Source organism: Ochotona curzoniae, unplaced genomic scaffold, assembly GCF_017591425.1.
Source record: "Ochotona curzoniae isolate NIBS_2020 unplaced genomic scaffold, NIBS_Ocur_1.0 contig_3622, whole genome shotgun sequence".
Lineage (NCBI taxonomy): Eukaryota > Metazoa > Chordata > Mammalia > Lagomorpha > Ochotonidae > Ochotona > Ochotona curzoniae.
This window is the reverse complement of record NW_024465926.1, coordinates 20426642-20453000: the sequence shown is the minus strand read 5'-3', so window position 1 is coordinate 20453000 and position 26359 is coordinate 20426642. Positions and strand designations below refer to the sequence as shown.

Genomic DNA, 26359 nt, shown 5'->3' with positions numbered 1-26359 from the left:
AGCACAGACCAGGAGCAGCCTCGGAGGTGGACCCTGCCTGAAACGTGGGCTGGCCGCCTGGTTCTACACAGGGCCAGCAGGTGTCAGGTACCTGAGCAAGGGCTGGCCAGCAGGTGCGGGGAGGGACCGTGTGTGTGTTGGGGGGGAGTGTGGGAGGGTGTGGCTGTGGCTGTGGAACAGCAGGTAGGGTGATGTGGAATGAGGAGTTAAGGTCTTTGGCATCTCTGAGGGGATTCAGCCCAGCTTGGGCTCGCTATAGCATGCTGTCTCTAGGGTTGGCACCACAGGGATGAGGGGCATCTCTGGAGGACACAGTGCCCAAAGGATAAGGAATCCCATGTAGCCATAACCTTCTAGAAGCTGGAAGAATGGGCGCTCAATTATGGTGCCACTGAGTCGGCCAGCTGGCGTCCGTTCTCTGGGCTGTGGGGTATCCATTCCCACTGAGTGGATGAGCGAACTGAGGTCTTGGAAGACAGGTGCTTACTTGCCTGAAGTTACCCAGCGGGTCCAGTGAAGGGTTGCCGTGGAGGGGTGGGAGAGGCAGGGTGCTCTGGATGGTAGCTTTTGCTCAGCTGGACAAGGGCTGGGACCCCCAACTTAGCCAGGGCAGTCCCGCAGGAGGAGTCCCAGCAACAAGATCTGAACCTTGGGTGGGAGAGTTCTCCCCACCCGTTAACCACCTCAGGGCTGCTGGCTGCTCACACCAGATACACCCTTCCTGACCGCTCCTTCTGGCCACTCCCCCTGTGTGGTGCCCAGTAGGGGTCTCCCAGGGCCCCCTTCTGGAGGAGCCAGTGCTCATCTTACTTGAGGGGGTGAGGGAGGAGTTGAGGCCCCTCCTGTAGCTGCTGTGCTGGGATAGCTGGACTGAGTAGGAAGAGATTCTATAGCTCCTTCAGATTTGCTTATAGACACTTAGCGCCTGCTGTGTACAACGTACTCCCATGGAGACATAAAGTGAGTGAGGTACGTATGGCATGCATAGGCTCCTGTGTGGTCTTCACTGCCAATGTCCAGGGGTGGGACTAGTGCTTAGGGGCTAGACTTAATACCCTGCTTTGCTCAGGGACCTGAGATACAAACCTACTTTGTTCAAAGTCTCATTGTGGCTACCTTGCTTTGCCTCCCCTCTGGGTCTCAGTCACTGCAAATGCTAAGTGAGTATGTGGGGTTGATGACAGTTGCTGAGCCTTCCATGGGCCTGGGGCTCAGCTGTGGGTGTCAGATGGCAGAGAGCCAGGCTGCAGGTGTGGCATGTCTGGGAGGGCATGGCTGTGCAGTACAGCTGGCTGTGCCTGAGGCTTTGGGGCTGTGGGCAGAGGCCATGGGCCTGGCTGCACACTCCCTCTGGGACACAAACAAACAAGATGGTTAGGTGGCGAGATGGATGCTGCGATACGCCTGGGTAGGGATGGATCTTCCCTGGCAGCCGGCCACGAGGAAGGAGGTGTCCAGGTTGCGCTGTGAGGTGGGGAAGGAAGGAGAGGGGCTGTATTGTGTGTATGAGTGTATGAGCAAGGGAAACCATGCTTTGGGGGTGGTGAGAGCAGAGGGTGCAGATCTGGCCTCGGTCACTTTAAGGGGCAGGTGTGCTGGGGAGGGGGTGGCCCAGGCTGCCTCTGATGGGAGGCACTGCCCCATAAGGCTGACCTTTGGCTGCCTGGGAAGGTTGGGGCTTATGCTCGGGGCAGCTGAGGAAGAGCAGGTGACACACATGGCAGAGCAGTGGCAGGGGCCACCTTCCTGGAAGGACCTCAAATAACAATGACAGGGACGTGGAGAAAGATGGGGATAGCTGAAGAAAGGGGGGGGGGTCACACGGTCACACCATCCCAGCAAGGGCTGCATTTGGGTGCAGGCTGGGCAGTGCCGTGTCCATGTTAGACAGGCAGACATGCCCTGATGTGGCAAGAGCAAGGGCAGGGCTCTGGGAGAGGACACAGAGGAGGCAGGGGCTGCTGAGAATGGAAGTGGGGAAGTGGGCACAGCCCCCAGCCCAGCCCCCAGCCCAGCCCAGCCTCTCCTCCTAATCCAGAGCTCGAGCAGGGCTCCACACCCCAGCCGTGTTCCCCAGGGTGGCCCCATGCACCCCGCCTTCTGACTCAATGGCAGATGGGGGCAGCATGTGAGTAAACCCGGCAGCTGGGGTGACCAGACTCCAGGGAGCAGGCAGATGGCAAGCGGGGGGCAGGGCAGGACTGGCACAAAGGGGCTTCTCAGATGTGGTTGGGAGGGCACTGGCTGGCCATGCCCCCCACCCCCAGCCTGCCTTCTCACAAGCCCTAGCACCTCCTCCAGGCTTTGGCTGCCCCCCCCCATTACCCCCCATCTGGAGCCCTGTGGATTCTGGGTTTAGGTCTGAGATGCATTTTCTGATTGTCACTCTGTATTGCCGTACTCTGGCATGACAGGCACTGGGATGCCACTTTCCTGTACTCTTTTGCATGTTCCACAGGTGGTTTTTTTTGGTGGTTCAACCTGGGACTGGCACCTCAAAAGCCCTGTAGCTTCTGGCTCTCCTGTGGCCTAGGCAGGCTGTGCCCACTTTAGAATAAGACCATGGAGGCAAGAGGGCTTGGCTAGCAAGGAGGCTGCATCCTGGAGGATTCCGGGGTCTGGGTTCCGGTGCACTATGCTCTTCTGGCCCTCTTGGTGGGATGGGGGCTCCGCAGCCCAGCCAGGCACCATGCTGGGTGCCAGAGAACATGCACCCTTGTCTCACCTCTCCCTCCCATCTCTGCCCCTGCTCCCGCATCCCAGATCCCTTCCCCCCAACCCCCCGCATTTCTGCTCCTGCCCTTCCAGGCCAGCAGGCTTGAGAGATGCAGGACTGACTGTACTCAGGAAGATTCTAGGCTTTGTTCCTCTTTGGTTGTGTGAAGGTGGGCCCCTGCCTCAGTTTCCCATGTGCAAAGTGTGGGTAATAATCACATCAGCTGTGGGGACCAGTTGTGAGCATTCAGGGAGTTGGTAGAGCGGAGAATTTGAAACCTTTATCATGATCTGTCCCGTTGAGCGGATGAGTACGCTGAAGCCAGATTGTGGTGTACTCCTGGTGCCACTCCTGCCAGGACAGCTGGGTGTCATGGACACCAGCAGGACTCACCCCACTGCTCTCCATCTGACCTGTGCTTTCGCAGGGGTGGAGAGGGAGAGCGAGCATTGTGGAGGACATGAGGCTGGTGGGCTGGCGCCTGCCCCAGCAGTTTGAGGTACGTTTTGGCAGTTCCAGGCAGAGATAAAAGCTATGCCCTTCGGGAGCTGGCAGAGCTCCGGACACTGGTGGACAGGCCTCCATGCATTAGTGGGAGATGGCCTGCGGGTGCTGTGCCTGCCAAGGTGGGCGGCTCAGCAGTCTAAGGCTCCTGCCTGGCTTCCAAGGTTACTCACACTGACTAAAGAGCTAGGAGCCTGGGAGAAACATAGACAATTTCCCTCCCTTGGGTCCCCAAGCATTGCCACTGTCTCCCCACCCAGTTGCCCTGGCCTGCAGTGTTAAGGGTCTTGGGAGAAGTAAATGGGGAGCGGGAATTTGCACCCTGCTGCCCAGGGCCATGGCTTTGTGGGACCTCAGTTTGCTGGAGCTGGGGTGGTGGACGGGTAGCCGTGGCGCAGCCTGCTTGGAGTCTTTGATCAGGTTGTGTCTTCTGAGCTGTGGGGTAGCTCAGTTAGAAACTGGATGCGGACCCTTAAGATAGTGGCTTCATTTCTCTAAGCTTTTGTGATTGAGGTTGTCAAATGTGATGAAGATCCCCAAAGTTCTGAACCACGAGTGGGTCCCTGTGAGAGTGAACAGCCACATGCCAGGGGAACTTATGTGGGACCAGACCCCAGCACCAACCTGCCTAGACCCTTCCTTTGTCACTTATTGCCACAAGGACATGGTCAAGGGTATAGGCTCTGGGCTGCTTGATTCTGTCCCAGCCCTATCCACTGTGTGACCTTGGGCAGGTATATTCATCTCTCTGGGCCTTGTTTCCCTAATCTCAGAACTGAAGATGGTAGTGATACCATGGGAGGATGCAGTAAGCAGAGTTCAAATGCCAAGTGCAGTATCTGACAAAAGTAGTGTTTTTTTTTTTTTTAATTGATGTTCCAGGCCACTCCCCACCCCTTTTGTCTTGGAGCAGCCAGCCTAGAGCTGCTCCCTGGTCCTCCCAGTGTGCACCAGGCAAGGCCCACTTCTGTAGAGCCACCAGTGCATACTTCCAGCCAGTGGGGCCAGGATCTTCAACCTGTGGAGTTGTTTGCCCTGGGGCACCTTCCTGCTCCCACAAAGTGAGGCCTTATTCATGCAGCCACTGTGCTGGGCCTCTGCAAGAGATCTGGGTTGTTCAAGCTGGGCTGTCTTCTCTAGTTGCCTCTCTGCTGACTAGAGCTCCCTGTGCCCCCTGGAAGGCTGGCTGAGCCATGAGCCAGTCTGCATCACTAGAGTATGCACCCTCAGAATGTGGCTCTGTGTCTGGGTCCCTGACTTGTGGTGGTGGTGGTGGAGATGCTGCTGCCCAGACCCTCCTGCCTGGGTGATGACAAATTTTGGGGGTGAGTGCCAGGGGCTGGCCTGGGCACTGAGTCATGCCCCTACCCACTGCTGCTCGGCTATGTCACCACCTGGGCATGCGCCAAATGGTGGGGTGGGGTGGGAGAGCAGCTCATAACCCAGTCCCTGACCTTGGTTGTCTGTACCTCATGTCTACAAAGGCCCCTGTTCAAAGTGGGATGCCACTGGTCCTCTAAGATCAGAAGCTTTGTCTTCATGTCATAGATGGGGAGCTGCCACTGGTATTCAGTGGTAGTGGGGATCTGAACCCAGGCCACCTGCTCCTGAGTCTGCGGAGGGCTGCATCCCTGGGAGATAGTGAGCTCCCCATCCCTGCTGGGGTTCAAGGAGTAGCAGGAAACTTGGGTACTATGGGAGGCTCCTCTTTAATGGGTCCTTCCAGTGGGTCAGGGTGGGGTCAGAGTATTCCCTGCAGGGACCATGGGCCAGGCCAGAAGGACCCCCCTAGGCATGAGCTCAGGAGAATCTAGTCCAGGGACAGTGCCCAAGGCTAGCCATGGAGGTGGGAGGATGGCCAGTGGAGGGCAGCAGGCCCCAGGAGTAGCAACTCTGTCCCCCATGGGGACGTGGAGAGACAGGGCAAGAAGCAGCAGCGACCCAGGTCACGTGAGTGTAGGGCAAGGAAGGGGACTGTCTGCACCTTGGTTCTGCTCTCAGGACTTTCATCCCCACCTACCTGGTGTCCCCAGGGCAGGAGAAGGGGCTGGCTATGCAGGCCAACGGGGGCAGCCCCTGGGGAGGAACCCTCCCCTCACCCCCAGAACTGGACTTGAAGCCTGTGGAACCAGCTCTGTGTCCTTGGGACATGGTTTCTGTTCTCCTAGCCTCAGTTTCCACAGCTGTAAAATGGAATAGTAGTGTTTCATAAATGGCATGGGTTATAGGAGGTCAGGGTTACACCCCTATGTGGTCCTCTTCTTGCTTTAGCTCCCTTGTGAGTCCCTAAAGGTGAGTCCTTGGGGTATCCCTGCCCTTCTGTGTTCCTGGAATATCCCTACTTCTTCCCACTGCAGATACCTGCTCTATCCCCTCCCAGCCCCACCTCGGGGAGCCCATGGTGGACCCTTTGTATTTGCTGCAGTGGCAAGGTCAGGTTCATGGGCAGATCTTCCTGAGCCCTCTTTAATCAAAAAAACAAAGTGGCTGGGGGAGTGGTAGCTTTGTTGTTGAGATAAAACACAAGGTTTGTGGCTCACATATTCATCTGTGGCCCCCGACTCCTTGTCATGTAGAGATTGGAAATGTGTGCCATGGCTTGGAGAAGGTTGGGTTCTGCAGAACTTCTCAGGGCCTTCAATGGAGAGCTGTGTGTGGGAGAGGAGTAGGCCTGGATCGCATCCTTGCTCTCAGATGGGGCACCTCATGGAGCCCCTCTCTGGCCAGGAACCTGTCACAGGAGTGTGTGCGCCAGTCCAGTTAGGGGCTGGGGAGTGAGGTTGGATCAGTGAGGCTGGACCTGCTAGTGCACCTGCCAAGAGTGAAAGGATCAAGGATTAACTTCCACTGGGGAAAGACTCAGAGGCTGCCTGACCCCAACTCTGTCTCACTCATTCAGCCTGTGGTCACCTACCTGTAACTCCAGCACTGACCTAAGTCCTGGAGACATAAGTGCTTGAGCAAGATGGCAGAGATGGAACAGGTGCAGAGAAATGGATGATGAGGATGCAAATCTCAAGTTCCTTATAGGGTTGGGGTGCCAGAAAGAGATGGAGAAATCAGTCATGGATGCAAAGAATAGATTTGATTAGTGAAATCATGGAAAGGTTGTCAGCGAGAGGGGACATTTACATGAAGGACTGAGAAAGGCCCCGTCCTGGAAGGAATGTACTTAGTTGCAGGAAAAGCATGTGCTAAGGCCCTGGGGTATGTTGGAGGATAGATGGTGTCTACAGAGGCTTACATCACATGCAAGGACAGGATGGGGTGCTGTGAGGTGGGGGACAGGCAGCTCATTCAGCCTCCGTTTTCTGACTTCTAAAATGAGCTTCCTTGCTGGGGTTTCCCCAACTGCAGCCTGGCCAGGAAGGCTGTGGGGGCTCAGGGAGCAGGTGGACAGTTGGTTTCTTGGCTGTGTGTGGCAGGTGGGTGGTGGGCTATTGAGGAAGTATACGTGGTGTCAGGGCTGCCTACTCTTGGCATCACCACAGCAGCAGGAGAGCAGCAGTGAGGGCCAAAGGCTGGTGCTGGGGGCCCCCCATCTTTCCCTCCTTGGAGTTTGTGTGCTCTGTGGGCCCCTGGCAGCTCCTGTTGGGTGCAGGATCCCTCCACCCCGGTGCCATGGTGGCTGCCATCTCTGGCCCCACAGACCCTGGAACCCTTTTCCGGGAGCAGGTTCTACCAGAGAACAGCAGCCCCTTTCTTAGCTTTCTTTTCCTCTTCCTTTGGGGACCAAAAATAGCGCCTGAATAGAACTCAGCAAGACAATAGAACCGCCGCCTGGCGTTGCTCCACTATGGAGGAGGGGCCGCAGGAGGCGCCCCATTGCCAGAGCCCCTAGCCTGCTGCCTTTCCCATGGCTGCTGCCAGTCCCCCCGGCCAAGAAGGAGCACCGGCTGGCAGGTGCTCAGCTTAGTCCCCAAGCCTCTGGGCACCCTGAGGCAGCCCCACACTGTCCGTATCCAGGGGTCTGATCTCTTCTGTGGTCTGTATGCTCCTCCCTATGGCCTTTAGGGGGTTAGTTAAAGCAACCCTGTTAAGAGAAAGTGAGCTCCCTGTAGCTGGAGGTGACCAAGTAGGAGTTGGGCGCTAGGGAGTTAGTCGTGCTGGCTCTGAGATTGTTGCTTGAATTCCCCACTTCTCTCCTACCTCACCTTCCTGAGCCTCTTAGCCCATCTGTAAAGTTCAACATATAAGAAGCAGGCTAATCATGCAAGTGGCCAGGGCTAGTGACTGCCGGGCACACAGGACCAGTCTCGGGAGCTTTTGTTTCTGTCCTCTGCCCTCACCAGGTTGAAGAAGAGATGACTCACTCCTGCCCCTCTGCCCCCAGGAGCCTCTAGAAAAAAGCCCAGAGGAACCCCCCATTTCCAGGACTGAGGTGGAAGGGGGAATCTTGCTGGACTGTAGCCATGTGGGAAGGCTTCCTGGAGGAGTGGAGCCTGACAAGTTTCCAGGAAGGGATGGTGCATAATCTTGGCTCACCTAAGGCAATAGTAGTGGTCAGTGCAAAGCCATGGTGGGCAGGAGCCAGATCCGGTCACAGTGGGGGTGGGGAACGGAGGATTGGGGCGCATGTTGTGTTTGATTTTGCAGTGTGGACAAACTCGCACATGAACCTCCAGCCTCAGCTTCTCTTGAGAAATCAGAAGTACTGGCTCCCTGAGGTACCCTCCCAGACAGGCAGACATCCCGGGTGCATCTTTAACTTGCTGTCCACTGCCCCTTGCTAGCTGCCTGCCTGGGCTGGGCAGGCAGTGACCAAGTCGGAGGGCCTGAGTATAAGACAGATTAGGTGGCAGCAAGCGTGCGGCTGTGGCTTTGCGCTGGATTGGAGCCGCCAGTGACGTCTCCCAGCAGCTGCCAGCCGTTGCCAGGGCAACAGTTGCCAGGGGCTGCTGTCACCTGCGGCCCCCCTCTCCTGCTGGTGGCTGGGGCTTCTCGGCCCCTCTTCCCTGGCTGCCCCCTTTGTTTGAAGCGCCAGTAAGAGGCCAGTGGCTCAGCCTCAAAGTCTCCTCTGGCCCCTTCAAATCCAGGGAGGGAGGGGTTGAGCTGGCTCCCCTCGCCAGCAGGCTGCTCTGTGAATAAAGAAAGTGCTTGGCGGGGCTTGCAATCTACCACCCTCGCCTTCTGCATTTGTCATCTGGGCTGGGGGCAATAGGAGCAGAGGCTGCGCAGGTGTCGAGGTATGACCCACACCCCAATTACCCCCATCCCTTTCCATCCTTGCCTCCTCTCTCCTTCCCTGTTCACTTCCCTCCTCCTGCCCTTTTTCCCCAACATGGGGTGGGGGGTGGAGCTGGCGCAGGTCTGGGGATCCTGGGGCAGTCTTGGGCTGCAGCCCTGGGTTGAAGATAAGCTCCCTGTCAAGGACTGGGAGGAAGCATCCAGGGCAGGGGCTGACACTCTGTGTGTGGGGGGGGGGGGGGGGGGAGGCAGGGGCAGAAGCTCAGGAAGAGCCACTGAGTGGGGCTGGAATTTGGGGTTGCTTCAGCCATTGAGCATGGCATCCGCTTTGTCCCACCAAAAGCTTTTTGCATTTTTTTTTGCCATTGTGACTTGGCAAAGGTGGGGGACCCCCCCAGCAAAAAAGTCCTTGTCCCATCTCTGTCCTGCTCTGTTCAGTGGGCATGACACCATCTGTCTCAGTGGTGTGGGGAAGCACAAAGGTGCTAACTCAGGTGCCAAGCTCAGAATCCTGCCTCACAAAGAATCTGCCCCTCGAAGTGATGGGTGTCCCAGCCACGGGGCCAGCTTATAGTGGCTGGAGGTCCTCGACGTGCTGTGCTGTGTGTGTTCAGTGAACTAGGGTGGGATCCTCCAACACATGCCCGGTAGGGAGGGCAGAGTGGTTGCTTTGTGTTCTGTCAGCCTCAGAGCCAAAGATCTAGGATAAAAGAAAGGGAGAGTTGGTAGCCATCCGTGGACAGGTGGAAGATCCCCCATTCAAAGCCAGGCTGCCTGCCAGGCTGGGGCAGACAGAACTGCAACCCCCCTACAAACCAAGTGGCAAGTGGGGGCAAGGGGACCGGGCTGACCTTGTGGGCCTGGCCTTGGGCAGCGTGGGAGTGCAGATAGGGAAGGGAACTTGAGCTAGACAGCTGCGGTTTGCGGACAGACAGTGCCATGGTGGAAGGGACGGCCTGGCCTCCTGCTTGCCCCTCGCTGGAGCTTAGAGGTAAGCCCAACCCTAACCTGTGGACCTTGTGCATTGGCATTTGATGGGGTGCCAGACTCCAGTGGAAGGTGGAGGTAGGGTGGTGGGTTTGAGGACAGAGCTGTTCCCCCTCCTCCTGGGCAGGAGGAAACCCAGACGAGAGAAAGGACAGATCCCAAAGCTGCAGGCCACTTGAAGGCAGAGCTGGGCTGCACCTTGCATCCCTAACTCCTGCACCCTAGGAGTGTGTGTGTGGCAGGAGAGTGCATGTTCTCAGGGCAAGTGCTGACAACCACAGGCCTGCTACCTAGGGCTGGACTCAGCCATTCCACGGACAGGGCTAGATCCTGGAGACTTTGCCATGAGCCTGAGCCTGGCTGGAGAGTGGCCCAGGAGCACAGAGCTGACCAGCACTAGCTGGTCATCTAGATGGGTCATAGAAACCATTCATGTCCGAGTGCCCCCCTTCCCACTTCTGGGGCAGCCACCCCTGGGGCCCTGATCTCATCCCTGCTCCTTTTTTGGGTTCGAAATTTCTTTGATCATTCAACCACTTTCACGTCCTTGCAGGCTTTATTCTCACCTGCCCAAATCTTGCATTGTTATTGTCTCTTTTTCAACTCCAACATCCCAAGCGTCTTGGCTGCTTAAGGCAAGCCAGGGGTGCAGCTGGCCGAGGCTGATTAAAATGAAACAGCCACCAGAGCCTGGCAGAGCCCCTCTTTCCCCTCCTCACTGTCTAAGCTGCAGCCATTGGAAGAGAGAGATAGGGTAGGCTCATGAACCTGCTGCCTGGAAGTGTCAGGGATGGAGATGAACTACCCTGGGGAAGCTGCAGCCTAAATGGTTGCCACAGCACATCTTGCGTGCGCCTAATGGCCTCTGGGACCACTCAGAGGTGAAGAGACGTGGACCAGAGGCCAGGTGGAGGCAGGCTCGTGTCTGGGAACTTGCGTTCCACTCTGATCACAGGTGTCTCCCACTAAACGGGCTCCTCCAAATGGGGAACTGGGCACCTGCCCAACCAAGGCTCCAGGGTTCCTCCCTGTGGGACTTAACAGAACTTAATACAAGACAAAGCAGGACCCCTAGGGTTTCTCTCATTTGGGGACCGTGGCTTGCTTAGGAAAGTTGCCTTGCATAAAGGTGGAGAGACTGAGTCTCAGAGAAAGGAGCAGACTTGGCAGACTAACAGCCAGGAGCGTGGGCTCTGAGGTTGCTCAGAGTTGGATTGGAGTGCATGCTCGGCCTCGTTCCTGTTGGGTGATCTCACACGGCACTTAACTGCTTTGGACTTGAATTTCCTTTTCTTTCAAGTAAGGACATTGGCAGCACGTGCTTGGTAGAGAGATTATAAAGGGGCCACGATGGAGCTTCCGCTTGGCGAGGTGATGGTGAAGGCTGAATCACCAAAGGGCGGGAAGGGCATTGCATGGTGCCAAGCACCCCTGAGTCCTGGTGAAAGGGCCCCTTGGACTGCCCCCCCCCCCCTTTTTTTTTTGTGGTGCGGCCATAGGTATCGGGGCCTGAGGTCCCGGGATCTTTGGGGATGTTGCAGGTTGGCTTTGGGGAAAGGGGACAGCAGTGTGTGTCAGCTTAGGGTAGCCCTGGCTGGGGTTGCTGTTGGTCTCCCTGCTAAAGCAGGCTGGATTTTGCCTTGTAGTGATGACCCCTGCATAGGGCCAGGCCTCCTTCTCAGGCTGGCAGGGAGCCCCTGCTGCTCCCTGTCCTCCTATCTCCTCAGGACTGGGTGTGCAGAGTTTTGTGGCTATAGACTTGGCTGGGCCAAACAAACAAACAAACAAAAAAACCCCAAAAACCCCGGCAGGTGGGGGCTGTACTGGCATGAACAGGTCTAGGGCGAGGACATGAGTCTCGCCCTGGGCAGTAAGCAGGCCAAGCTAGGCCTGGCTGTTGGCCAGCCTCCCAGACAGCCTCCCATTAGCTTGATGTTATTTCTGTTTTTTTTTTTTTTTTTTTTTTTTTTTATGGTTGAAAAATTCCTGCAGCTTGAGGTCACTCTGCTTGCCCACATGTCCAGCATCCTGCAGCTCCCTCCTCTCCGGGTAGTGGCACTCTCTGTGGTCACCTTGGTCACCTTGAGGGGCTTCAGGCCTCCCAATGTAAAGCGAGAGATGGCTCTGTAGCTGCAAGCTGGGCTCCTGGGGCTGGGGGGCGCTGGATGGGAGGGGCTGTGGCTCCAGGTCCCACCTGGATCTGATAAAACTGCCGGGTACATAGTATTTCTATGTCAGTTTCTAAGAAACTGCTAGGAGGGCGTTCTCATCCACCCCCCAGGAAACATCTGCAGGTCGGCTCTGGGTTGTCACCCATGCCGCTCCCCCACTGCCCTTTGACGTGTTAACCTGCCCACGCCCCCAGCTCACAGCTCCTTTGTCTCTGCATACCTGCACAGGCACAGACTTGCACGCACGCACACACACACACTGCTGCATGCACACCTGCGCACGCACGCATGCTTCTCCTGGCTGTCTGTGCCAGGCTCTTTCCAGGTACCTTGTACCCTGCTCAGGCAGAGGGAGCAGCGGAGGAGCTGGGGCAGGCAAGAGGTATCCTGGGGATTAAGACCCTGCCCTCTCTGAGACTGGGCTCCTGAGCCCTGCCCATTCCTTATGCTGGGCCTGGGAATCTGCATTTCAGCAAGCCGGGGGAGGGGGTGCAGAGGGTCCCAAGTGAGTGCGCAGGTTGAGCACCTTGGCTGTGAACACCTTACAGGAGCAGTGGGGTGGGCGGGGAGTGGGCAGGAGCGCAGGGTGGGTTCTGATGGGGTCGGGGATGTGCCCTCTGGCCATGCTTCCTAGAGAGGCTATGGAGTTGGGATGTGGCAGGTTCTGGGGCCAGGTGCCTGTGTAGAAGAATCAAGGGGGAGGTGGGAGGGGAGCTGGGTGTCCAAAAGATTCCTGCCCATGGAAGGGTTAACCCCACAGGCCAGGTCCTGTTCACTCAACTTCCATCTCCATCCTTGGAGGAAATGGTTTTTCCAGGAGCCAGTGGTGAGTCGTGGCTCCACACAGGATGGCAGAGGAAGTGACTCAGGCCCTGGGGAGAAAGTGAGGCATGGGTCCCCTGTCCAACTCGTACTGGGCACACAGGGCTGAGGCTGGCCTGGAGCAGGGGCCCCACTACTCCTGAACTGTACAGTCTGAGGAGAGCTGCTAGGGGCTCAGAGAATCCTTGGAGGCCCCATGATGGGGGAGCCCCCCATTGTGTCAGCCTGGGCTGACCTATTCTGTTTTCTGTGTGTTTACGGAAGCTCTGAGGTCAGGGCAGCTGTAACGGAAGGGGAGCTGGATGGGGAGTGCAATGGAGGTCATGGGGGGCTCCTTAAGGATGGGGCCTGGCCTCTGCACCCCCTGGCTCAGCCTGGAGTTATTGGCGCTGCCCCTGCTCTTGCTACCCCAGGTGCCCACTGGTCTTCTTGTCCCTACTATAGAGGAGACACAGGTTGTGCTGGGTACTGAGCTTGGCACCACTTCCACTGCAGATCTTGAGCCTGTAGGAAGCTCTGAATCGCAGACCGTGGGGTGCCTTCTTTGCAAAGCCTGGGAGGAGGTGTTGGGGCCTGACACGGCCTCCATCATGGTCACTGCTCCTACCGGCTGGCTGGGCTGGGTGGCAGCTTGTGGGGGGGGGCGGGGATGGGAGGGTTGGGAGCAGCAGACCTGGGGAGCAGCAGGGGATGAAGGAGATGCTAAGGGAAGAAGCAAGGCAGTGCCCACCCCGGCATCCCCTTGCCTAGTCTGGGTTGGAATGGCTCCCTGTCCCTTGCCCAGCCCTCCTGCCCCAGGGGATTCCACAGCGGGCTTCATGGCCAGGCCCTATTCCGGCTGGGGCTGGACCTTCCGGTTGCATGCCTGGAAAGGACCAAAGGACACTGTGTGCTAGAGGAATTTCCCCTTAAGGTGTCTGGGAGGGTGAGCTGGCCGTAGGATGGGGAGGTTGGGAGGGGGGCAGGGAGGGGAGCAAGGTGGCTACAGCCTGCCACACCTGCCCTTAAGGGTTTCACTTTATCCAGTGCCCCTGAGAAGCCTTGAAGTGGGCTTGACTTTCCTATTCCTTTGCACAATGGAGGACCAGAGAGGGTGAGTTACTGGCTTGAGGACACACAGCCTGAGAATAAGAGAGCCTGGATTTGAACTCAAGCCAACTGGCTCCAGAGTGCATACATGCCAACAACTACAGGAGTGGTCAGGGGAACCATCCTCCCCCTGCCCCCTCGAATGCTGACAGGATTGGAGCTGCCCACCTCGGAGTGGCAGCTCAGCAGCTGGGGGAGTAGCATCTTCCAGTCGGTGCTTCCTCCCTTGGATCTCCCAGGTGACAGGGAGCTCACTCCTTGTTCTCCTCTTCCTTGCTCTGTGTGCCAGCCTGGGAGGGCTGATGCCAGACCATTGTTCTGTCCCATCTTGGGAGCTTGTCTTCTAGGGTAGAGGCTCCTGTTGAAGGGCAGTGGGTCAGGGAGTCACAGATAGTCCATCCAACCCTCCTAACCACCTCCCCCCCCCCACCGCTCCCCTGGTTGCTGTAGGGCCTCTGGAAGCTATCGCTGGTCCTCTCTGAGCCGTCGAGTCCAGAATCTCCCAGCAGTCTGTGTGCCTCCTGTTCACAGGGGTGAGTTGTGGTCAGGGCAGGGGGACTGCCTGGAAGAAGTGGCATTGCCCTGATGGTTAGAAGGGGATGGCAACAGGGGCTGGTAGGGGCTTGTCCTATGGCCCCAGACACTGGGTTTCCTTCCGCTGGTCTGAGAGGATCTGGGGTGGGGGCAGTTGCAAAAGGAACTAAATGCTTCAGGGAGACACAAAGCAAAACCTTAGAAATCACAGCTGAGGAGGGAGAGGCCCTTCCCCCTACATCCTCCCTGCTAAGGGTTCATGAAATCACCCTGGTGAGCCCATTTGCTTGCTCATCACACTGATGATGAAGTCCTAGAAATTGGGGTCCCCTTCCTTAGGGAGGGACACTGGCTGTGGTGACTTGAAGAGGCCAGGTTGGTTCAGGGGAGGCCTGGTTCAGGAAAGCGGGTCGTGAGTCCCTGCCGGGAACAGAACACCTTTCCCTTTAAAAGTGCCCTCTGATAGGTACCTCGGAGGTCACTTCTTCTGAGAGGCTCCCCTTGGTTTCTCCCAGTCTCATGTGTCACGGGGTTGCAAGGTGTCTCTTCATCTGGTTTGAGAGCAGATGCACCTGTTGCTGTGGTCCAATGCAGGTTGAGGTTGGCTGGCTGAGCCTATCAGTACAACTCCCTGGGTCCCTGGGCCAGCTGGCAGGGAGGGAGGGCCACTCCACCCACATCTCTCTGGGAGTGTCAGGTGGTACAGTCCTGACCTAGCAGGGTGGCCTCTGGCACATCCTTGGGTGAGTCACTTGGGCTTCAGGTTCTCTCCATCTGTAAAATGGCCCCACAGTTGCATCTACTTGAAAACTGGTATGGGGGCTGAGAGCTGGCAGGGGAAGCTTGGCTGATGGAGACCTGTGGGCTGGTGGGGTCTCCCAAGGCTGCGGCTGGCAGGAGTGGGAGGAGTGATGAGAGGGCTGTCAGGACCCTGTGGAATCTTGAGTTTCTGGCCCCAGCAAGCCCTAGTGTGTTGCTGCTCTCAGCTCTGGCAGCTATCTCCCCCTAGTGGCCATGACTGGAAGCGACTTTTGCCACTGGGCGCTACATGCTTGTTGTCCTCCATTGCCTACCCCTGTCCACCCCTCTGGCCTGTATTTGCACAGCTGATCCAGGAGCTTTCCTGCTGCCTGAGAAGGGGAGCTCTCTACGGGTTCTGGCCAGTGGGGGAACTCAAGAGAATTGGGGAGAATTTGAGGGTGTCCGAGCAGCTTCCTGAAGGAGGGGTCCCACCCTGAGCTGGGTGGGCTTTCCATGGGGATGCAGGGCCTCCTTCATACCCAGCAAGGGCGAGGGGATGGTTCTAGGTGAGCACCCCACCCCCAGTGCTGGATGAAGTCACCTGTCACTTCTTGCTCCGCTTCAAGTGACTTAAAACAGGTGACAACAAAACAAAACAAAACCCACAGGGGACGCCACGACCCAGACAGCCCTCACCTGTCAGTGCATTTGGCATCTGGCTGCTCTGGGGGCTGCTTGCACACTCACGCCCGTCCTGCCCTACCTGTCACCAATCCTCACCCCCCGCCCCCCGCCCCAACACTTTCTGCAGGCTCGGCTAATGTGCATGCTCTGTTCCAGGCCCTGACTGTTGGCTGGGACTTCCAGGTAGGAAGATGACTGCCCAGGTGCTGCTGCAGAAGGCGCTGCTCTTGCTGAGTGTGCTCTGTCTGGTTCAAGGTCAGCCTTCCCATGATGCCCTGGGTCTGCCCTTGGGTCTTAGGTTAGGATACGGCCCCTAACCCCCCGTGTGTCTAGTTTAGTGGCAAGCACATAAGCTGACCCCTTATGCAAGCACAGCTTAGCCAGTAGGCAGCATCTAGGAGGGAAGAAAAAGATACCTCTTCTTTCTGGCAGGTGTAGTCCCACAGGTCCCAGTTTGGGGTGGGGGATGTGAATTGGGTTTCAGCCATGCTTGCCTTTATGATGAGCCTGGTTGCACACTCTGCTGTCCAGGATGGCTATGGCCTGGTTAAGTGCTTTATTGCTGTTAAAAGGACTTCTGCCTTTAAGGTTGTGCATTTTCATTTCAGGATAGACTGATGCAGTTTTGTAGATCCTTTGAGGTGTAGGTCCTTGGAGTTTATGAGTCCCAGGCCTGTGCTCCCCTAGCAAAGCCCCACCTGCTGCTTCTGCCTCCTCAGGTGCCCACGGCGGTGGCCCCCAGGAAGACTTCCGCTTTTGTGGCCAGCGGAACCAGACGAAGACTAGCTTCCTCCGCTATGAACAGGCCCGGGAACAGCACATCTCCATCACGAATTCAGAGGATGCTCTGACCATCCATGCCCCTTTCCCTGCCTCTCCCAATGCTTCCAAACCCCTGACCTTTTCTGAGCCCAGGGGCCTCTACCACTTCTGTCTCTACTGGAACCGCCATGCTGGCAAGCTGCACCTGCGCTACGGCCGGACGGACTACCTGCTAAGCCAGGAAGCCTCAGACCTCCTCTGCTTCCGGCACCAGGAGAGTAGCCCGGGACCAGGCCCCCCACTGCTTGCCACCTCCATCAGCTCCTGGTGGGACCACCAGAACGCCACCTTGCCCAGTGCCGCTGCTTTTACCTTCAGGTTCCATGGTGAGTTGGGGTCCGGGCAGAAGGGGTAGCTTGAACTTGAATAGCAGTGAGGAGCCATGGAAGGTGTGTGAGGAGAGGACTTGGGTTGCAGGTGTGCTTCTGTAAGTCTTGCAGAAGAAGGGAGTGATGAGGGTAGAGGGGCTGTGACCCTACCCAGAGGCTACAGAGTGCGTTGGTGGGAGGAGATCTCCATGAGGGATGAAGAAGACTGCTCCAGGACAAGGCAGGGTGGACAGAAGCCAGGCCTAGCTTGCAGTGGCCTTCGCAGCATCAGCGTGGGCTGTTAGTTGCCATTGCATAGAAAAGACCGAGGCCTAGGAGGTGGTTGGTGTGAGGTCATGGCTCTGTGACTGCTAGCCGGTCCCATCCTGTGACAGTACTGGGACACATGGGGAGGAGAATGGGAGGCTGGCTTCTGGCCTAAGTGTGTCCAGTGCAGCCAACAGGGCCCACAGCCACCAGACAGGACTGCCTCCCAAGGCTGAAATTATTCCCGAACCAAGAGGGCATCCTGAACACACGTTGGCTAGCCCTTCCTGGGCCCGCAGGGGACTCTGGGAACATGGGCCGACCAGGGCTTTGCTATTGCCCTGGGTTTTGGCTGGGGGGAGGCACCTGTACACTTTGCTAGCCCTTGAGCCTGCATCCTGGACTCAGCCCCAGATCAATGAGGTAAGTGTGGGTTCAAGACTCCTGGGAGCTGCAGGAGGCCCATGTACCCTGCTGGGGCTGGTGAGGCTGGAGACTTCCATCCCCCAGGTCCCTCTTGGGGGTCAGTCTGCATGCCCCAGCACATGCCAGTATAGAGTGGGACTAGCCCTGGGCGTCAGGATGAGGACCAAGTGGAAGTGAAGGGGGTGAAGAGTAGCGATATGGTCCCAGGCTCAGGTGTGTATGTGCCCTCTCCCCAGACCCTCCCCACAAAGTGCACCACAACACCTTGGGGGACATGTGTGAGGTGAAGCGTGACTTGCAGCTGCTCAGTCAGTTCATGCAGCAGCCCCACAAGGCAGCCAGGAGACCCTCATCCAGCATTGCTCACAGGTGAGCCCAGTGCCTGCATGGAAGGTTGGGGTTTGGGGGGACTGCCCCACATGCTCCCCTCACCACTTCCTCCCACAGGAGTGAGTGCAGATCTGGCCCTTGGACCCTGACTCTCACCTTCTTGAGCAAGGCAGCCTTCTGCACACTCATGTGGCCACTGAGTCCCCAGGCCATGTGACTGTGTGGGGCCTCAAGTGCAGGTGTGGTCTCACCCATCGGCTGCACCTTCCTTTGCCACATGAAGCTGTTTGCACACTTTTAGCTCATCAGACTGAGGCTCAGACAGGTGTGGGGCTGATCCACAGCTACAGCCCAGCTGGGACTGGGACGCCACCCTACCCTGTCTCCCCACTTCCTCATAGCTGCAAGACCCTGGCTGCCTGGGCCTGCCCTAACCACTGTCCACCTTGCCTCCCTCTCTTGTCATCCAGATCCCACCTTCTCTAATGCACTCAGCTACCTGATGCACCTGCCTCTTCTGACCCCCTCTGCTCTCTCTGACCCCCTTCCCCACTTAAGAAAAATTTGAAATATGTGTGTGTGCATGAGAGAGAATTTCCTTCCTCTGGTTCATTCCCAAATACCACTGCTAGGCCAGGCTGAAGCTAGGAGCTGAGAATGGGTCTCCCTGATAGGTGGTGGGGACCCCAGTCCTTGGACCCTCATTTGCTTCCTCCCACGGTGCACAGCAACAGGAAGCTGGACTCGGACATGAAGCCGGGGTCCCAGGCTCTCCATGCACAGTGCAGGCTCTGTTCCACTCTAGCCTCCTGGTTCTCTCCTCCATTTCTCTGTGGGTCTTGCAACTACCCTGCCCCTACTCTGCCCCTGCAGTGACCACCCACTCTCATCCTGTCAGGCAGTTGCAGAGCCTGGAGTCAAAGCTGACCTCAGTGAGGTTCCCAGGGAATGTCGTGTCTTTCGAGGAGGACCGGATCAATGCCACCGTGTGGAAGCTGCAGCCCACGGCTACCCTCCAGGACTTGCACATCCATTCCCGGCCTGAGGTCAGCAGCTGGGTCAGCACAGGTGGCAGATGTAGGGCTGGGGGCGGTGGGGAGCTACTGGGAAACACAGTGTGGCACCCCCATCTTGACCTCTTCCTCGAGTCATCTATCAAGGCTACAGACCCAGGAGTCACCTACTGGGAACAGAGGTGCCAGTGGGGGCCCCATTCCCTGCATGGGGCTCCTGGGCACTCCTGGGTATCTAAAAGTTCAACCCCCAATCCCTGTCTGTGCACCCCGCCTTGAGATTGTGGGGGGTCCTGGGTATGTGGGAGTTCCCACCATATCCCTGTGACCGCCACAGCTGGTGTCTGACAACCAAGATCAGTAAACACCATGTGTGCTTGCAGGCCAGCCTGCCCTGGGCCCTAATGACAAGGCGCCCCAGCTAGGGCTCATGTTCATGTGTGTGTGTGTGAGTGGGGGTACATGTATGGGTGGATATATGTGCATCCGTGTGTCCTTGAGTCTGCATATGTATGGATGTGTTTCTGCACGCACATGTACATGTGTATCTGTATATTTGTTGCTTTGTGCAGATTGTTTCTATGTGTGCCTTGCATGTGTGTTTATGCATATGTATGTGACTGTTTCTGTGTTCACATACGTGTGTACCTATATGTTTATGCATGTGCGCACCTGTGTACACATGTGTGTTTCTACATACCTTTGTGTGGATTGATGGGGCGGGAGGTGGCCTGGGGTTGGCCCCAGCTGAGCCCCAGGGAACCGCATCCTGCAGGCGGAACAGAGTGAGGTGCTGGAGTACTCGGTGCTGCTGCCACGTGCACTCTTCCAGCAGACCAAGGGCCGGCGGAACGAGGCCGAGAAGCGACTCCTGCTGGTGGACTTCAGCAGCCAGGCGTTGTTCCAGGTGCAGCCCCTCGCACCCTTCCCACCCCAGATACAGAAGGGAAGCGACAGACACACTTGCACCTCGGGGGTCGGTGCTTGCCTGTGTGAGCTCAGACATGCCGCTGTGTGAGTGGGCATTCAGCCCATTGTCCATGTCCCGACTCTGTCTCCCAACTCACCCCTGCAAGCCCTGGGAAGCATAGGGAAGGTTCTATAGCCGGGCTTCTGCTGCTCATATGGGTTGCGTTCACAGCTCCCAGCTATGGCCGAGGGTGCAGGCTGAGCCAGCTGAGAAGCATGCTCTCTGCTTCTCCAGTAAACAGACAGAAATGCATTGTGTGGTTCTCCCTGCGGGGAGAAGAGAGGGTGTCTGTGGAACCTTGTTCTCACTACAATGTACATGGCTGCATGTGTAAGAATTGGTCCTCGGGAGAGACTCAACCTTGCATGGCAGAGCTGGAAGAGGTGGGAGTTGAGAGAGGCTAGGGCACTGTGGGGCCTTTGTCCCTGGCTCTGAGCCCTTTCCCTTACACCCCTCTTGCAGGACAAGAATTCCAGCCAAGTCTTGGGCGAGAAGGTCCTGGGAATCGTGGTGCAGAACACCAAAGTGGCCAACCTGTCGGAGCCTGTGGTGCTCACGTTCCAGCACCAGCCGCAGCCGGTAAGCATGCGCTGAGGAACACTGAGGAGTCCTATGGGGCCAGCTTTCCTCTCTGCCACCTTCCTCCTGCTTGTCTGTCTAATAAGAAGACTGCCAGGTGGAGGGCCTTGGGTTGGGGGTGGGGTGGGATTGGCTTGGCTGGACACTGCAAAGGCTGGGCTGTTAGGGACCTGTTCTGTCCCCTCTCTGTCCCTTACAGAAGAATGTGTCTCTGCAGTGTGTGTTCTGGGTTGAAGACCCGACATGTGAGTGGCTGGACCAGGGGATGGGACAGGGGGTGCAGTGAGGGGGTTTATGCCAGACAAGGATCTGGGGGCGACCCTGGGAGTTGGCCAGGGGTGGAGGCTGCCAGAGGAGGTGTGATGCTAGCTGGGGGTTGGCCCAGTATAGCAGAAGCTGGAGGGAGTTGGGAGCCACCCCGGGGTGCCATGCTGGGCTGCATTGAGCCTCCCGCTGCCTGTCCCACCCACACACACATACCTCCTCAGTGAGTAGCCCAGGCAGTTGGAGCCAGGCTGGATGCGAGACCGTCCGCCGAGAGACCCAGACATCATGTCTGTGCGACCACCTGACCTACTTCGCCGTGCTGATGGTGAGTGAGGCCCAGCCTGGTGCCCACCCTGTAGTGTGAGCTGCTCATCCCGCCCTGGCTCCTGTGGCCATCCCACTGCACAGATGAGGCCTTCGGGCACAGCAAGGGTACCCAGCTCCTTGGTCTGTGGGAGGAAAATGCTTTGTCCTGGCGCTCCACAAGCCCTGGGCTTCCAGTGGGTCCCCAAGGGGCTGCTGAGCACCCAGGCCCGTGGAGGTGGCATCCAGGTGGCCAGCTGTCCGAGGCTTTATGTCCCCTAGTTTATGACCCTGGGATCCCCCAGAAACGTGTATCCAGCTGTGGGTTGAATCCCTCAAGGGTGTGGGGAGCTCATTCCCTCACAAAACACCTGTCTTGCTGTTGCACACTACAGAGAAATTCACAGTAGCCCACATGCAGCCTGGCATCTCCTTTTGTCATGCCCAGGCCAGCTGGCCACTGCCTGGCATCACAAGAGGATGTGGGGTCTCTAATTGCAAACCCCAGGAAAGATTATAACTCCAAACCAGAAGCATTGTTGCTGCTGACTGCCGCGGGTTTGGCCCCATGGAATGCTGGAAAATCCCAAGTAGAGCACATTGTAGGGCAGGACCCAGCCTGTGACAGATGCCTGGGCAGAAAAGGGCTATTCTCTGTGAGGGGGTTTGGCCTCCGGGGATCAGGGGTGCGTTTTGGAATGCGCTGGCAGTGCCAGGCGGCCCCTAGGGGATGCTGAGGCCAACTTTGTCGTGTCCCCTGGGGGCAGGTATCCGTGGAGGTAGATGCTGTGCACAAGCACTACCTGAGCCTCCTGTCTTATGTGGGCTGTGTCATCTCCGCCCTGGCCTGCATCTTCACCATCACCACCTACCTCTTCTCCAGGTAGGGCCTGGGGGGGGTCCCGGGGAGATCGCCCCATTCTACGGACCCATGAATATAGCCCAGGAAGGTTCCCTGGAGGTGGAACAGTGGGCTCGCTTGCCTCCTTCCTGCACCACAACTGCCTCTGCTCCTGCACAGGAGGAAGCCCCGGGACTATACCATCAAGGTGCACATGAACCTGCTGCTGGCCGTCTTCCTGCTGAACGTGAGCTTCCTGCTCAGCGAGCCTGTGGCCCTGACGGGCTCCAAGGCTGCCTGCCGTGCTAGCGCCATCTTCCTACACTTCTCCCTGCTCGCCTGCCTGTCCTGGATGGGCCTCGAGGGCTACAATCTCTACCGCCTGGTGGTCGAAGTCTTCGGCACCTACGTCCCTGGCTACCTGTTCAAGCTCAGCCTTGTGGGCTGGGGTGAGTGGTACCGCACAAGGCTTCAGGAAAAATGTTAACCCCTAGTTCAACCTCTCCATTCTCCTCTTTGAGTTCTCTCACTGCTTCATTCATGCACGTGTCCTCCGGAGTTCTTCACCTGGACTGAGGCAAGGTCCCTGTTGGAAGAAGTGGCCATCCCTGTCCTTAAGACCCACTTTTGTCCACAAAGGAGGACTTGTGGAGAGAGCCGCCACCTACAAGGGTGTAGGTTGTGCACTGCTCAACAGATCACAGCTGGGGACTCTCACTTGAGGTTGGGTGGGCTCTGGAGGCACCAGCCCCAGAGGGGGTCCCTGGGAGGTGGGCAATGGGTGCCTGGAGTCGTGGCAGTGGGAGGAGTTGGAACCCTTTGCCTTTTCTCCCTCAGGCTTCCCCATCTTCCTGGTCACGTTGGTGGCACTGGTGGACGTGAACAACTATGGCTCCATCATCCTGGCTGTGCACAGGACCCCGGAGAATACCATCTACCCCTCCATGTGAGTGGCTCTCTAGGCAATGGGCTGCTGAGGGCCGAGACCTGGACCCTGCTGGCCAGAGACCTCCCCACTGCAACATTGGAAGTGGTGCCTGGGCAGTGGACAGGCTACCAGGCAAGGAAGGTCAGATCTGCCATGCCCTGGCTGGGTGGCCTGGCGTGGGCCCCAGCTTCCTCACAGCCTCCCTGGCCTCACCTGCAGAGGCTCAGGGGCTGTGGCAGGTGTGCCCCCATTACATTCCTTTGCTGCTCTGCATATGGGAGTCAGAGCCCCAGGGGCAGGACAGGGATCTACTCTGAGCCACACTCAGAGCCAGTACGCTGCCCAAAGGCAACCAGCAGGGACATGAGTAGGACAGAAGTCCGTCTGTCTCATCAGCTCCTGATGTATGCAGGCTGCCGGGGACCACAACTGTTGGTACCCTGAACATGATTAGAAGCTAGAGTTCCTGAGCTCTGCACTGGACAGGAATCTCTCCCTTGGGCTCTGGTTCACAATATCTTCAGCCCTTCTCTTCACATCCCTGTCTTCGTACTGTCTGTTTCATTCTTTATAAAATGTTTTTATTTATATCTTCTGGCTTAAATATATTTTAAAAATTATACCAGTGTGCTCAGTGGAACCAAGCAGTGCTTGCTAGAAGCAACGCTGGTGGCGGCCACAGACATACCACCCACCCCCAGCCCCGTGCCCAACACACACTCAGTCTTTCATCTTGTCCTGCAGGTGCTGGATCCAGGACTCGCTAGTCGGCTACGTCACCAACCTGGGCCTCTTCAGCCTGGTGTTTCTCTTTAACATGGCCATGTTGGGCACCATGGTGGTACAGATCCTGAGGCTGCGTTCCCACAACCAGAAGTGGCCCCATGTGCTCACGCTGCTCGGTCTCAGCCTGGTCCTTGGCCTGCCCTGGGCTTTGGTTTTCTTCTCCTTTGCTTCTGGAACCTTCCAGCTGGTCGTTCTCTACCTCTTCAGCATCATCACCTCCTTCCAAGGTAGGTGTATGGAGCAGAACTCACACGTTGGCCCAGGGGGCTGGTGCTCAATATTCCCACTATAAAATGGGAACATGCTGGCCTCAGTGGACAAGTTTTCATTGAGTACCGTCTATGTGTGTGCATGATGCTAAGCTACAGCTGGGAGAAGTCTGGGGGTATCAGCTCTCTTCGGGGAGACAGGGCAAATAGGCAAACATGCAGACATCTAGGGGCCATGGTAGGTACAGGGAGGTCTGGGCTGGGCTGGGAGGCCTCTCTCTGCAACATCTGAGGACACAGAGGAAAGGTGAGCCATGGAGGGGTCCAGGGCTCCCTATCCAATTGGGCTCCATGGCCAAGCAGCCTTGGCACAGGGTAGAAATACAAAGGGGTGCTGCATCCCAGGCCTGGGCCTCAGAACCTGCGCTATAACAAGCTTCACATTCTCACGGGAAAGAGCTGGCCCTGGGGAGGGTGCAGAAGCCCAGGGTGGGAGACTGGGAAGAACAGAAGTGGGTCAGGACCTGGAGGATCCAGCCTGATGCTGAAAGGCCCCCCTCCTGTTCCACCTGCCCCCACCCCCACCTCTCCTGCACCATTCAGACACCCACAGAGGCACACAGGTGCACATGCTTGCACATGCGCACATATGCAGGGCCCCAACCTCTCACACAGGCTTGCCAAGGAACAGGACTGCGGATGAGAGAGGGAGGGAGGCAGGAAAATGTTGGCCGAGTTATTAAACTGCATTTTAAGCATTTATTTTATTTATTTACTTGAAAGATGCAGAGAGTTCAGGGGTAGAGAGACAGATCAATCTCCCATTTGCTGGTTCATTCCCCAAATGATCACAAGGGCCAGGGTTGAGGGCAAGACTAAAAGCCACAGACCTGGAAGTCCAATCAAGTCTCCCATTTTAGTGGCAGAGGCCCTAGCACTTGGGCCATTCTCCATTGCTTTCCTGGGCACATTAGCAGGAGCTGGATTGGAAGTAGAGCAGCCAGGACTTGAGTGGGTATTTTGATCTGGTATGTTGGCACCACAGGCAGTGGCTTAGCATGCTGTGCCTCAGCCCTGGCCCTAGTTACAAGGCTCTGGAGTTCTTCTTTTCTCATGGGTGCAATGGTGAGGGCTCTGTGGAATATACTCAGGACTCATGCATTGGCATTTATGTTGTCTGCCAGAGCAGTAGCACTGGTCAGGGGAGTCCGGTCATCTGGACTGGTGACCCTGGAGCCTGCTCACCACAGGTTGGCCCCTCACCTGGGCCTCAGTCTCTCTGTGCATCAAACAGAAGGGTAATGCGCAGGACTGGCCTTGGACGAGCCTGGAGGGAACACAGTGGAGATGCTATGTCCAGAGTGGGTGCTCCTGGGTCCCGTGGGTACCGATCACACAAGTGAGGAGAGGGCCAAGGAGGAGGTAGGTGTGAGAAGGGCCTGAGCCCGGGTGGCTCTGGAGGGCAGAACCTGGGTTTGCTTCCCCACTGAGCCACATGCTTCTGGCTGTCCACAGGTTTCCTCATCTTCCTCTGGTACTGGTCCATGCGGCTGCAGGCCCGGGGCGGGCCGTCCCCCTTGAAGAGCAATTCGGACAGCGTCCGGCTTCCCATCAGCTCAGGCAGTACCTCGTCCAGCCGCATCTAAGGTGTCAATCCACCTGCTCGACCGCAGCCATGCCTCATGCTGCCTATGCCTTCTGCAGCCAGGTTCGCTCCTTGGCTGCTTAGCTGGGGACTCAAGGAGGTCCCCAGGATCTTGGAGGCTAGGACTGTCACCCCAGTGGGAACTTGGGGGATGCTCTGTTGTGGGTCCTGGCTGCTGGAGGGCTCCAGAGGCCCCTGGGTCTGTTCTTACAGCTGTGCTGACCTTGGCAAGAACCCGGATCTGGCCACCAGTGTGGGCCCAGCCCTACAGCTGGGGTTCAGGCCTTGGCACCGGCTCCAGAGGTCACCAGACAACCACTCCAGCCCTGTCATGTTTTAATCTGAGCGTTGCATCACCACAAGCATGGGGCCCTGAAAGAAGAGGCCCCAGCCCAGAGGAGAGCTTTGGCTCGCCTGCCTCGGACCCCAGGCCCTCCCCCTCCAGCAGCCTTCCCGGCCCTCCATCTTCTCCCTGGGTCCTCCCTGTTGCTCCTCTGGGCTCCCCAGGCCTCGCTGTCCAGCCTGGGACCCGTAGTTCCAGTGCTGCCTACCGGGTAGTGCTCACATGAGCCTCCTAGTGCCTGCTGCACACTCATATTTGTTGCACAGCCTGAGCCTGCTGCAGCCACGTTGGGGTGCAGACACAGGGGCTGGGCAGCTGTAACTGCCCCACCCGGCCCCCATGCCAGCCACCTCACCCTTGTGCTCACCTTGGGGATCCCTCAGCCTCTCTCCAAGCCCTGTAGTGGCTAGAACCGTGGGTGTTGCTATCCAGTCTGGCTTCAGTTCCAGCACTGTGAAGACTAACATGAGATTCCTCTTCCTCCTCCTCCTCTTCCTCTGAGCGTGCTGGGCTAGAGCTTGCTGCTCTCCTGAGTGGTCACCTTGGAGTCCTTGTCCCGGGCACCCTTGGCTTCTGTCCTGGTTTGTTCTGTCCGACGAGCTGCACTGGTCAGCGGGGACTTGGCCACTGCCCCAGGCAACTCTTACGTGTGGGATTGGGAAGCCATCATTCTTGACTGGGAATCCCAGGAAGGCTTCCTGCAGGAGGTGGTGTTTGATCTTGCTCTCAGCCTTAGGGATGGAGAGGGTGTTCTTTTTAAAAGTACTAATTCTTTTGAATTCTTTTGTCTTTTGATATGAGAAAAGTATGTGTTTGTTGTAGAGGATTTGGAAACTGTAGAAGAGTATGAAGAACCAAAATAAATCAGCTGTCACTGTTGGCTAACA

At 57.3% G+C, this 26359-nt stretch overlaps 1 protein-coding gene across 1 annotated transcript; it reads left to right on the top strand.

The window, feature by feature from the left end:
* ADGRG1 (adhesion G protein-coupled receptor G1) lies at positions 1-26359 on the top strand. Its single transcript, XM_040982641.1, has 16 exons — positions 1-87; positions 13927-14009; positions 15592-15690; positions 16155-16583; positions 17495-17627; positions 18487-18634; positions 19377-19508; positions 20034-20150; positions 20350-20395; positions 20639-20742; positions 21488-21603; positions 21667-21681; positions 21742-22010; positions 22399-22507; positions 23234-23502; positions 25000-26359. Exons 3-16 carry the CDS (start codon positions 15627-15629, stop codon positions 25128-25130), a joined length of 2082 nt encoding a protein of 693 aa, XP_040838575.1. The 5' UTR covers positions 1-87; positions 13927-14009; positions 15592-15626; the 3' UTR covers positions 25131-26359.

What these genes read in the sequence shown, in the direction of transcription:
- ADGRG1 (XM_040982641.1), top strand. Translation starts at nt 15,627, where the DNA reads ATGACTGCCCAGGTGCTGCTGCAGAAGGCGCTGCTCTTGCTGAGTGTG. An exon ending in TGTGCTCTGTCTGGTTCAAG is followed by an intron (nt 15,691 to 16,154) that starts GTCAGCCTTCCC and finishes CTGCCTCCTCAG; the next exon opens with GTGCCCACGGCGGTGGCCCC. An exon ending in ACATCCATTCCCGGCCTGAG is followed by an intron (nt 18,635 to 19,376) that starts GTCAGCAGCTGG and finishes CGCATCCTGCAG; the next exon opens with GCGGAACAGAGTGAGGTGCT.